A 13698-nucleotide genomic window follows, 5' to 3' on the forward strand; every position below is an offset into this window, starting at 1 on the left:
AACACAGGTGGGATGCTGCCCCTTGGCTGTGGCAAAGCAGGTCCCCAGACCCAATTTTTTTTTTGGGGGGGGGGGAGGTCCCATGCTTCCTATAAAAAAGCAGTTGATTAGCTGAGTGAAGGGTTGTCAGGTCCCTTTTCGCCACTGGTGGGAGGTTTTTGGGGCGGAGCCTGAGGAGGGCAGGGTTTGGGGAGGGGAGGGACTTCAATGCCATAGTGTCCAATTGCCAAAGCGACCATGTTCTCCAGGAGAACTGATCTCTATTGGCTGGAGATCAGTTGCAATAGCAGGAGATTGCCATGTAGTACCTGGAGGTTGGCAACCCTATCTGAGTGACAGGGCCGGTGCAGGGCCCGCGGCCCAAATGATCAGTGGGGTCTTCGGCAAGCATCTTTCAGTAATTTAAAATCAAGCTCCTTAGGCATGCAAGAGATGAGTTTTGATCTTATCAGTATGAACACAGATTTATCTAATAGCTAACAGTGGTCAAAGCAGTAATCTAAAAAAAAGCCTCTTTATAATAGGCTGCCATTTTAATTTTTGGCATGAATAAAGGGCACACACACGACATACCTAGAATTGCCAGCACCGTGCTTTCCTTGAGAACTTCCATGGAACCTGAGCACACAAAATAGATAGCCTGCAAGGCATCTCCCTGCCGGAGGAGGTACTCCCCAGGAGCACAAAAGGAGGTTTTGATATGCAGAGACAGAGACCTGAGGCAACCGCGGCTGGCACACTCAAAAAGGGACAGCTGCAGAATCTCCTTGTTCAAGTACATGGTGATGTCTGAGCGTAGCTCATCGGGGAAGTCCTTTAAAAGCTGTCCAGAAAGGGAAAATGAGTTTCCTGTTAAACTTCAATAATCTGCTCTTTTGTCAAAACGAAATAGTTAAAATTTTCATAGCATTTTTTTAAGTTTGTACAACATTCCTCATAGTCATTAACTTGTTTGGACTTGCAACGGTACTGTGGTCAACAATAGTTTTGCTTTTTATTCTTTCTTTTTTTTAGGTAGATAAATATTTGTCCTTGAATGTTTGAACAGATTCACAGGTTTTGTCTGGTAATCCAGCCCCTCATCTAAATATTAGTTGGAAAATCTCCCTTAAAATCTTGTATATTTTCTTTTCTTTTTTTAAGATACAGAAGTTAATTTTTTCAGAACACAGTTAAATATATGTGCAATTACTGAAAGGTACATCTGTAACAAAGATTCACTACAGTAAAATGACAGGGAACTTCACATAGTAACTTTTCCCAGTCGTATGCATTTTATGAGCTCCTTTATAGGTTTTTTTTTGTAAATTAACACATTTGCAGCTCTATTATATATTCCAGAAATATTTCACCAAAAATATTAATTAAAATTATTAATTAAAGTTATTTTGGGGGAGGGAAATCACATCAGTTTATAAAAAAACAGTGAAAGAAAGATTCTGATTACCTCATGTGAATCTATTCCATTATTGACAGACCAGGTGGTTTGGAAATATTCAAGCATTCTTTGCTTTAACTGCTGTGGTAGGTGATGGACCCTTATAAAATCCTTCAGATCCTTGGTTCTTGTGTGATAAAGAGACCATCTGGAGTACATCCGTTGAATAATAGCGGTCACATTACCAAACACCAAGGCATGCATCAGAGCTGCAAAAGGCAGAAAGTATGTGGATGCAGCAAAAGAAACTATAAGCAAAAAGTAATATAAAGAAAGATCTTGATCATTACTGGTCCCAGCACAATAAAAGGATGGCTAGAATGGATGCAACCAGTTTGATAAAAGCTGTCAATCACTCAGGATACTACCTTCCTGAGAAAGCCATTTGGGAAATGTAGCAATTGAGGAAGTCTTCTGTGAGGTTTCATTTAAAACATCTTACAGGAGATGAGAGGGGAGTCAGAAATATTAAAAATTCTAGAAATTCAAGTCATATGGAATAAATTTGGCAAAATTGTTTAATCAGGAATATTGAAAAATCAGGAATCCCTAATATTATTTTAGTCAAGAGAGAGCCCAGTTTTTCAGCTCCATCACTTTTGACAATTACCAATGGATGTGGCATCAACATTTAGGGATGTGCCAAATCAGATGTTACTTGTTGCATGCAACTGCAGTTACACAGCCACATGAGGAGAAGTTCCAAGCATAATTAACTGAATTTTTTTTTAAAGACAAGCAGTAATTCCTATGTCTATAAATATTAAATATTTTGCATCAAATGAGCCAGATGTGAAAACTCACTGCCTTGTCATTGACTATTAGGCTAAACCTGAATTAAGAGCCTTCCTAAAAGAGATGATTAGATCACTTTTTAAATGTCCCAAATCCTGCAATAAAATCACACAGACTGACATTACGTGCATCCCAATGTTCTTAGGAAAACATCCCCCATTATTTTCTAGTGCCACCCCCAGTAGAAGAACTCAGATGCTGTGTTTCTAATAAAAATGGTATTCTGTAATGATTAGTGGTTTTAGGCTGCTTCAATTCATAAAAGTAGGAAAAGGCTGTGGCTATAAGATAGTGGGAAGCAAACAGCTACATATTAAGGAACTGTCATTCTAATCAAATGGCTGTTTTATATTACCCATTACACATGATATAAACTATATTCAAATATTCAGTCTAGCTCTGCATTATTGGGCTGCATAGATGCTTCTTTCTCAGGGTCTGGCCTGAAAAATGAAGCAGAAGATGCAAGTTGAATTTAGCCCACATCTGGATTCAGACAGTGAAATTTACCAGCATTTCTCTACGATTTACTCGGAAATTGGCACTGATGCAAAAACATATTCTGAACATCACTTCTGAAAATGCCCTAAGACATCTTTAACACAATCATCTTGTTAAGTAAAATATAAATGGTTTTTAAGCGCTATGTTTTCTGTTAATAAAAGAAATGTTTAAATTATACTGCAAAGCTCATTCCTCAGTAACACATGTCAAAAATACCTATTCATTCACAGCTTCCCGCATTACTGAACTAGATGAGACCCTTACTGTAATGAGCTGCCCTTAAAGAAAACTCAGAAGCTTTAGGCAGTGACGAATGCAGCTGCCTGCCTGTTAACTGTTGTAAACTGGCTGAAACAGATAATGTGTTCTAAAACAACCTCACTGGTTGGCATTTTGCTTTTGGTCTCAGTTTTGCTTCTGGGCTCTATTTAAGGTGCTTCATGATCGGGACCCACATACCTAAAAAACTCCTTATGTGAACTCGTGGCATAGTGGTTAGGAGTGGCGGAGGCTAATCTGGAGATTAGCCAGTCCTACACGTAGGGTTGCCAGGTCCCTCTTTGCCACCAGTGGGAGATTGTTGGGGTGGAGCCTGAGGAAGGCAGGGTTTGAGGAAGGGGGAACTTCAAGGCCATAGAGTCCAATTGCCAAAGCGGCCATTTTCTCCAAGTGAACTGATCTCTATAGGCTGGAGATCAGTTGTAATAGCAGGAGATCTCCAGTTAGAACCTGGAGGTTGGCAACCCTACCTACACATGAAGCCTGCTGGGTGACCTTGGGCTTGTCTCAGAACTTTCTCATCCTCACCTACCTCACAAGGCATCTGTTGTGGGGAGGGGAAGGGTAGGCGATTGTAAGCCGCATTGAGACTCCTTAAAGGTAGAAATGATCAATTATGCTCCTTAAGCCAATTTGTACTCGTAGTGCCCTCTTGTAGATTTCTCTGTTCATTCTCAGGCCTTTTTCATCCTCAGGCCAAATTTAGGAAATGGTCTACCCAAAGACACTAGGGTAGCGCCATCTCTTTTAGGAAGGCTTGAAAGGCCGTGCCTATTCAGACGGCCTTTTGATAAACTGTGTTTAGAGTTCTGTATATTAAAATATGTAAGGTTTAAACAAGACAATTGCTGTGTTTGTTTTATTTTATTTTTAAAATTTAGCGTATTTTCCTTGTTGGTTGTTGTTAGCTGCCTTCAGTCTTTGGAAAAAAGGCAGGATACCAGCGTTTTAATAAACAAACAAGAATCCTGTGACTGCAAGTGTACCATTCTCTCCCATGCTGATTCCTCTCACAGGCGCTTATATTTCTACACACCATCAACGGAAAGCTTTTGACAAATCATATTCTCTTTCTGACACATCCTGCCAGTCTCTTTCAACTGCCTGTTGTTTCCTACTTCAACATTGCATCCTTGACCGCCCCCCAAAAAAACGTTATTGCAACTATAGTCTGCAGGAAGAACCAATACTGATAGAATAGAATCTAATTATATTTTCAGCATATTTGCTAGTTAAAAACCATGAATAACATTTTAAGTGGGCATTCATTATACACAATATAAATAAGGTTCTTTGTATAATACTGAGCTACATTTTGAGAAGGTCTACAGAAGTCTTGACTAGGGTAGCCCGTACAAGGCTGGCAACTGGCAGGAAACTCTCTACGAGGGGAGAAGGGCTTGATGCTGAAGTAATGATGTCACCCGCAGTGAGCTGATTTCACTTCTAGCACAGCCAGAAGTGACGTCAAAATGTTGTGACACTGTAGCATTTGGCCAAATTTTATTTTTCTAAAATAAAAATCACGGAACTCCAAAAGAGGGCCCCAGAAAGATATATTTGGAATTCAGGAATAGACAGGAGGCGAAGAGGAGATTATAGTAAAACCAGACAGGAGTGTTGCTTGGCTGATTCAAGGCTAGCCAGATACCAGAATGAAACTAAGAAAAAAGACAGGCGCCAGAACCTCAAGGGAGGGATATGATTAATGGTAGCCAGATAAAATGCCAGGTGCAGTAATGAACTTCAAACAGAACTTATGTTAACCAATGAGATCTTGTATGCATTTATGTTAACCAATAATATTCTTTTATTTTGTAACCAGTTAGAAATAAACTGACTATAATAATAAACTGACTATAATAATAATAAGTTATTAGCTGAGACTCTGTATCCAGTAAAAAGTTATTATAAAATATGCATAAATAATGTATTATAATGAGCTTGCTAAAGGTTATAAAAGATCTTGCATTCTTTCGTTCTGGGCCCAGCTTATTTTTCAATGCTCCCGAGAGCAAAAGCTGGGACTAGCAGCTGCTAAATAAATCTGGTTTTTTTTCCAGAATATTGGTCTTGGGTCTCTGTGCTTCTAATCCTGAAAGCCTGATTTATGGGTCTGCCGTAACACTATGGTTTAAACACAGACTTTTGATCAAATGCTAGATTGGGTCAACATGCCGACATCACTTTCAGTCACACCAAAAGTGATGTCAGCACATCAAAACACTGACATTCCCCCCACCCAATTTTTCTCCTGCCACCAATCAGGCGGGTGGCAGGAAGGGCTTGCGGGGAGTGGGAGATGTCCCGCCCCCTGTAAGCAAATGGTAATCCTCCTAGTCTTGACCCATTTAATTGGTTATGAACATTCATTCAAAAAGAGGCATGCTCCTAAAAGGAACTTAATTCATCTAATTAATAAACAATGCTAACAGCTCACATCAATGGTATTTTGATAAAAATGCAAGAGGCAAAAATATATACAAAAGAGAGAACAGTTACAGCACATGTTCCTATGCCTGTGGGCTAGGATTGCCAACCTCCAGGTACTAGCTGGAGATCTCCTGTTATTACAACTGATCTTCTGTCGATAGATATCAGTTCACCTGGAGAAAATGGCCGCTTTGCTAATTTGACTTTATGGCGCTGAAGTCCCTCCCCTCCCCAAACCTCGCCCTTCTCAGGCTCCACCCCAAAAATCTCCCACTGGTGGTGAAGAGGGACCTGGCAACCCTACTGTGGGCAATGAGGATCTTGCAGCACCCTTCTCCTATATGGGTCATATTCCTACCATTCAGATTGCTGCGTCATAGAAGGCATAAATAAATTGAATTTAAAGTTGCAGAATATCCCTTCCCTTTTTTACCTGATAGCTCAACATGTTGCTGTAACAAATTTGTGAATATAACAAAGTTAAAATAATGTAGAGCTTGCATAAGTGGTAAAATTTATTCATCCATTCTTATGGAATGCATAGAGGCACAGATAAGTGGGCTGAGGTTAAAATAAGGTTAATTTAGAAGTTATTTGTAATCTATCGAAGTGCCTTCCTGTGTCACAGGCTAATAAACTCAGGGGAAATACTATGTCAGACAAGATGTAACGATGAATAAATAATAAGGTCGGGCCAGAAGAAAATCTTATCAGCTCAACCATTCTTATTGTACGTAGCCACCACGATGTGAAAAGCTCTCAGCTGCAAAAATGTTATTTTGGTAGCAGCATGCCTTTAACCTTTTCAGGGTGTCAAAAGAGCAACCAGTCAGATATCTGCTTGATAAGGTTGCCAACTCCAGCTTGAAAAATTCCTGGAGATTTAAGGGTGGTGCCTGAGAAGCAGGGTTGCTAACTCCAGGGGGTTTGATAAGATAAGGAATATAATTTTAAGAGTAATGGCTATGTTATGGGGGAGTTCTTGTAATTCTTTATGGATGGCAATAATTAATTATTGTTATTATAGATGGCAAGACACACTTTAATCTGAAGAAGCATTAATCTATACCCGCGAAACAAGATTAAAACCCGGGATCTTGTCATTATTTTGTGGCGCAGTTGCGCCTTGTGTTTATACTAAGTGGAACAAATCTTCCGTGAGCATCATACATCCTTACCAGCGTCTGCTGTACAAGCAAGAGTTAATAACAACAAAAAGCTCCGGAGGACGTTTTGTGATTGGACAGTTGGAGTCAGCTGACCGGAGCAATGAGTGCATCTCACAGTGCGGCTCGGCGGATTGCAGCAGCCGGTTTGAGAGAAATATTTTGTTCCAATTCCTTGGTGTTTTGAAAGATTCAATATTATACAGTTGGGACGATCTTCACTTACTGTACATCCTATGGTTCTATGTTGGACTGTATTGTTATTACTGTATATTTATTTCGTTAGTGGTATACGTTGTAACTTAATGAGATAAGAAAAATTGAAATACAAGAAGAATTGCATATAGTGGCTGTGTGTTGATATATACTTTCCGCAAGGAAATTTACCAAATTATTTATTCAACACGCCCTTATCAAATTGAACCTCCAGGGGGTGGCTGGAGATCTCCTGAGATTACAACTGATCTCCAGGCAACAGAGATCAGCACCTGGAGAAAATGGCCACTTTGGAAGATGGACTGTATGGCATTGTACCCCATTGAAGTCCCTCCCCAAACCTCATCCTCTTCAGGCTCCACCCCCAAAATCTCCAGGTACTTCCTAACCCAGAGCTGGCAATTCTACTGAGAAGAGAGCTCAGAGGAGATGTAATGCAATATAGTCCACCCTCTGAAGCTGCCATTTCCTCCATGGGAACAGATCTCTGTAGTCTGGAGATCAGTTGTAATTCTGGGAGAACTCCAGGCCCCACCTTGAGACTGGTAACCATAGTTCTTGGTGCCATATGAAGGCTTTGTAGCTGGGACTAAAGCAAAATCAAATTGATGGGGGGATCCAGAAAGAGGAGAGCAGAAGTGACTGTTTTCATTATGAAGTGGACTGAAACATACCAAGAGGATTTTGTTGTGTCAGATGCAGTTCCTCCTGAACAGAAAGGATCTTTGGTTCTTGTCGGTTATCCGGGCTGTTTGACCGTGGTCTTGGTATTTTCTTTCCTGAAGTTTCGCCAGCAGCTGTGGCAGGCATCTTCAGAGGAGTAACACTGAAGGACAGTGTCTCTCAAGAAAGGATCTTGCTGCTGATCACTGCTGTTACAACATCCAAGCTTGATTACTGCAAAGTGTTTATGCAGTAGAGTTGCCAGGTCCATCTTTACCACCAGCAGGAGGTTTTTGGGGAGGAGCCTGAGGAGGGAGGGGTTTGGGGAGGGACTTCAATGCCATAGTGTCCCATTGCCAAAGCGGCCATTTTCTCCAGGTGAACTGATCTCTGTCGGCTGGAGATCAGTTGTAAGAGTAGGAGATCACCAGCTACTACCTGGAGGTTGGCAACCCTATTATGCAAGACTATTTAGAGTCTAAAATGACTTCAGAACAAGGCAGCCCAATTATTAAGTGGGACAGGACACAGGGAATACATTTCTCTAGTATTAAAGGTGCTTCACTGAAATTTGTGTCTGTATACTAGACTAGGTACTAGCCCTAGCCCTACATGATCCACAATCTGAGCATCTAAAGTACCAGTAAGAAAATGCCCTTCAGCTAAAATCTAATCATATGCCTTTTAAAAATTGCTTCCACCTTCAAACGTTTAGGCAGGCAGTCGCCAGGGTCCTAGGTTGTCGGGGCAGGGTTCAGTTGGAACCAGGCGTCGGCTCCCAATACCAGGGAAAAGGCTTTTTCTATGCTGATATCTTGATTATATTATTTATTTAAAATATGTATATCAATTTCTGCCATAAAATGACACAAAAGGTGGTTTACAAGTGGATAAAAACATTATAAAATTATTTTAAATATTCAAATCAGAAAAAAAACTAAAATGGCATCAGAATAAAAGTGAAATCGTCCAGCAAAAACTCAGCAAAACCCCCAGCAAAGAACCACAAACCCTCTGAAAGCATCAAAAACATGGAAGATTAAAAGAATAGTAAAATCAGGGCTACAGAAGTCCCCCTTCCACAAAGTCCAATTCATTTGGCATCTAATATATGTAGCAGATGAAGGCCACCCTGGTTTTCGTGCTGTTAATAATATATAAATAAAGGGAACCTTGCTTTAAAAAATAAGAATTTTTTAAAATTTATTAAATTTATTTTCCTTGGATGTTACTTTTTTCATTTTAGACTGTTGATTGTGATTGTCAGCTCCACTGAGTGGCAGGAAGGGGAAATTAAAATCATATGAATAAACAGGTAGCTGTGTTCTTTTTAAAATGTTAGATGAAGTGTAAAATCCCCAGTTAGCATTGACACTAAACAACAATCACACAATTGAAATTGATGTGAAATTTGCATAGAGAGAATTGTGGCATGCATAGTTTGTTAATAGGCACTGTTTCTAATCGTACAGCCTATCATAGTATGATACAGCCTATCATAGTCCTTGTCACTGAGCTTTCACCCAAATTTTTCAGTTTTTGGTTTTCAAAAGTGCTGCGGATTAGGAGTTATCAGGATTGTTGTGCATTATGACTTTGTTTCAATTTGTTTTGAAATATAAATTAAAAAATTATTTATTTTCCTCACTGCAAAACTTTAGAGCAATATTTGGAAGTATGTTTTCAAATTCTACTTACTGCACAATATGTTTACTTACCCCCAACCAGCATTATACAGATGGAGAAAATCTTTTCGGCATCAGTATTGGCTGAAACATTACCAAACCCAACACTGGTGAGGCTGCTGAGTGTGAAGTAGAGGGCAGCTATGTAGGTACTTCTGAGTGTTGGGCCTCCTAATGTAGTATTGCCATAGTATGGAGACTCCAAACGTTTTCCCAGCTCATGGAGCCAGCCTGAAAGACCAAGAAACAGCCCATCATCAAATGAGATACCAAAGTACAACTTCAAAATACAGGATACACTACATTTAATATTTGGTTTTAGGGAAGGTTTTCAAGAATCCTCTTAAAAATACTTGGGTTATCACGTACAGTGTAGCCCAGTACAGATGGCAGGCCCACACATTCACTGAACAGATGGGGAGGGACATCCTGCCCCCTGCTGCCCCTTCCTGCCACTGCTCAGGTGGGTGGCAGGAGAAAAGGGGCGGAATGGGGCCATTGACATCACCATGGCCTCAATGATGTAAATTCTGGGGCAAACAAAAGTGACATCTTGACACTGGGGTTAAACCTTAGAGTTTTGGCTGAATGCTAGAGCATCCCTGATGATGGAATGGCATCATTTCTGGTTGCCCCAAAAGTGACATCATTGAGGCGCCAGCAACATCACTGCATCACCGGCAAGCCCCCCACCCCCGAGTGGGTGAGTCTGGTGCTGGTTACAAGCCTTGTGCCGGCAACTCTATCATGTGAACTCTCCCATCCCAAGATCAGTAACATTCAGAAAACAGAGGGCTGATGACAGAGAGATGGCATATGCATGGCCACTTGTGAGCCAGTGTGGTATAGCGGTTAAGAACAGTGGTTTGGAGCGGAGGACTCTAATCTGGGGAAGAGGATTTGATTTCCCACTCCTCCACATGAGCAGCGGATGCTAATCTGGTGAATCGAGTTGATTTCTCCACTCCTCCACACGAAGCCAGCTGGGTGACCTTGGATTAGTCACAGCTCTTTTAGAGTTCTCTCAGTCCCACCCACCTGACAGGGTGACTGTTGTGGGGAGGGGAAGGGAAGGTGATTGTAAGCCAGTTTGATTCTTCCTTGAGTGGTAGAGAAAGTTGGCATATAAAAACCAATTCTTCTTCTTCTTCTGTGCAGTTACACCCTGCAGATGACCAGGTGGAAACGGGGGGGGGGGGCTAGAGCACTCCTGCCCTCTCTCCATCCCATGTGTTCGGTGCACATATTGCACAGACATCTGTTCTGGGCTTCTGACATATTCATTGAGAGGAAGACATTTTTTAGTTACTTTATTTGCAATCCTCTTTTTACTATGAAACTCAAAATGAATCAATCAATACAAACAATGTAATTGTACAGCATAAGATATCCAATAATAGAAGTAAAGGAACAAGGATTACAAAAGTTTTTAAAAAATGCAACAAGAAAAAGGTGTCAAACATGCAGAAGATGGAGTTACATAAGTAGAAAACAATGCAGTGAGAGCACTATTAAACATATGATAAACCTTGGAATAGATTACAATCTTGTTCCTTTTATATAGAAGTATCCTCCGGGACCGTTCCTCCCTATTCCTAGGGTTTCCAGCTCCGGGTTGGGAAATATTTGGAGATTTTTGGGGCAGAGCCTGAGGAGGGTGGGGTTTGGGAGGGGAGGGACTTCAATGCCATAGAGTCCAATTTCCAAAGTGGCCATTTTCTCCAGGTGAACTGATCTCTATCAGCTGGAGATTGGTTGTAATAGAAGAAGAACTCCAGCTAGTTCCTGGAGGTTGGCAACCCTGTCTGTTCCCTTTATAAAAATGCCCTCCTGAACTATTCTGTTTTACACTGACTGAAGAATGACAGAAATGTGGAGGTTTTCCAGTCTCCTCAGGCAGGCCATTCCACAACATAAGAGTCGTAACAAAGAATGCATTTGTCTGGGCAGCTGTTGATCTTACCCATTTACACGGGTGCACATTCAGAAGTCTTTGCTCAAGTAAGTGCTGCTCTTGTGGTGGAGAATCACAGAACAAGTGGTTTTGCAGATATGTGGGTCCAAGCTCATGCAGAGCTTTGTAGGTGATAGTAGCTTTGTAGGTGATAGTACCTTGTAGGTGATACTTGGAACTTGAACTGAGCCTGGTAACTGAGAGGCAGCCAATGGAGCGACAGCAGAATGGGCCTAATATGCCTACTCTACCTAGCTCCCAACAGTAACCCATTTGCAGCATTATGTACCTACTGGAGTTTCTGAGTTGACTTCAAGGGCAGGCCCATGTACAGTGTGTTAAAAGAGCCTAGCTTCAATCAGAGCAGCTGAGTCAAGGTAGAGGAACATCTACCAGGCAAAATAAAGATAGTAGAAAGCTATTCTTGCTGCTGAATTAGCACTCTGTTATGAAACCAATTACATCTTTTGCTTAAGTCACTATGCAAAATGCTGTGTACTCTGACAGCACGACATAAGAGATGTGGGCTTTCAGTGTAGCTACCCCAGTTCCTCCGTCTGGACCAGTTATTCACCCAACATCCTTTGGGCTTTGAAGACATTACTTAAGACTTCTAGCAAAAGAAAAAGCGGGAGTATGCATTCTAGCCCAAACCATTAGATCTAGGAACAATTTCACATATTAAAAGGAAATCACAGCTACACTAATATAGCCATTCTGGTATATCATTCAAACCTTTTGTCATGCATATGGTATGTGGCTTAAAGTGACTGGATAATAAACTTCATGACTGATCGAGTCTCAATTCTCAACAGACCCAAACAGTCTGAATGGCAAGCTGTTCTTCTTGTGCCGAAAATATATGTTGAAAATGTACAGTAACGAGTGCTATAACCTTTAGTGCTTCAACATCATAATCAAGCAATTTATTGTAATCAAGATATTACAAATTTAGCCACAATGAGTAAATTGGATATTTAGCCAAAGAAGCAATGGCACAGCATGTGGGTGGATCTAACATTGGTTGAGCTGCCTGGTGCCTGATATACCCATCCCCTCAGACCACCTGCTGGGGGTGGGGAAGTCCATGGAGGGGTAAACACAGGATCCTACATGGGCGCAAGCCTAACAAACAGAACAAAGGCGCAGGGACTCCACCCCATGAGACTAAACCAACACATACAAATATCAGGGAACAGACTGTTCAGTTGTAATGCATACAACAAATACATCACACAAATAATTTACTAATACAAGTTTTCACATGATAGTTATGGAATAAAACTTTGAAAAGCCAGCATTCATTTCACCTTGATTCCCATGTACAGTTCTTGCTTTTTGTAAGTTCATATTTGATAGTTTAATCAAGTGTGAAAAAACAGCAAGTACTGATAATGAACAATTTGAGGCCTTGAGGAAAACGTCTATGGAAACAAAAGAAAGCTTGTAAAACCCACCAAGGATAACTGAAGACATCTGAGATAGCTAAGTGGAGTCTCATAAATGCAAAATAGATCAAGACAAATCATGGAAAGGAAAGGTTAACTTGTGTATTGAGGAGATAAGGGACAGGGACAGGCTCTGCCCCAAAACCTCCTGCTGGTGGCAAAGAGGGACCAGGCAACTCTAGGAACAGACATTATTATTATTATTATTTTAGAAAATGTACATGCTGCCTCTCCAGAAACCTGTGTGAGATGATGCACAAACCAGTGATCAATATTAATACAAGTCAGAACTAGCCATTCAACAAAGTATGAGCCTTCCGGGGGCACAAAACAATACTTAGTAGCTTAAAATGGTATTCATAAAAGAGCCCTTGGCCAAGATACAGGCCATAAAAACAACTGCTATAAAGGTGGAGACTTTAAATTAAAAGCTGGGGGAAAGAGAAATTTCTTTGGCCTGGCATCTACAGGAAAACGGAGTAGGTGCCAAGCAACCCTCAGGGGAGAGGTCATGCCAAAGGCAAGGAACAAAGGCAAGGAAAAATCCTGTCTCTGCTATCTTCCTCATCTGTGCAGGTGGTGGCATAAAGAGAAGGGCTTAGGAAAAGGCTCTTAACTAGTGGGTTGGACAGTATTCTGAGTTTCCCCCCATCCCCAAAAATAAAAACTCGAGCAAATGGGTTGAACTGGATAATTGATCTTAGCCTAAATATAGCCCAGTCCCCAATACCAGCACCCTAGCAACTGGGCTGCCAAGGCAGGCCAGAGCGAATAGGCAATTCCACTGTACCTCCAAGCACAGAGTAACATTAATCTGCCTATAGCTTTTCCTTATCTGCACACAATGGTATGCTGAGCAAAGCTGTTACTCTCTACAGCTACCACCCCAAGCTAGCAAAAGTTCAGACTGGTGAAGCCCCATTGGGACCACCTCTTCAGCCCCCTGACTCATGAGAGGCTGGTTTGGGAAGTAGGGTTGCCAGGTCCCTCTTTGCCACCGGCGGAAGGTTTTTGGGGTGGAGCCTGAGGAGGGCGGGGTTTGGGGAGGGGAGGGACTTCAATGCCATAGAATCCAATCGCCAAAGTGGCCATTTTCTCCAGGGGAAATAATCTCTGT

The 13698-nt window shown here is 41.3% G+C and overlaps 1 protein-coding gene across 1 annotated transcript in view; it reads right to left on the minus strand.

Annotated features, from left to right (window-relative positions):
* Window positions 1–13698, minus strand: part of KCNH8 (potassium voltage-gated channel subfamily H member 8) — a 220835-nt gene that overhangs the window by 49448 nt on the left and 157689 nt on the right. Inside the window, exons 8-10 of the mRNA XM_056857318.1 lie at window positions 9213–9410; window positions 1448–1647; window positions 574–823 (exon numbers count right to left, since the gene is read on the minus strand). Coding sequence (XP_056713296.1) covers window positions 574–823; window positions 1448–1647; window positions 9213–9410 — 648 coding nt within the window. The remainder of the gene's footprint in view (window positions 1–573; window positions 824–1447; window positions 1648–9212; window positions 9411–13698) is intronic.

The sequence above is a fragment of the Euleptes europaea genome, chromosome 11, assembly GCF_029931775.1.
Source record: "Euleptes europaea isolate rEulEur1 chromosome 11, rEulEur1.hap1, whole genome shotgun sequence".
Classification (NCBI taxonomy): Eukaryota; Metazoa; Chordata; class Lepidosauria; order Squamata; family Sphaerodactylidae; genus Euleptes; species Euleptes europaea.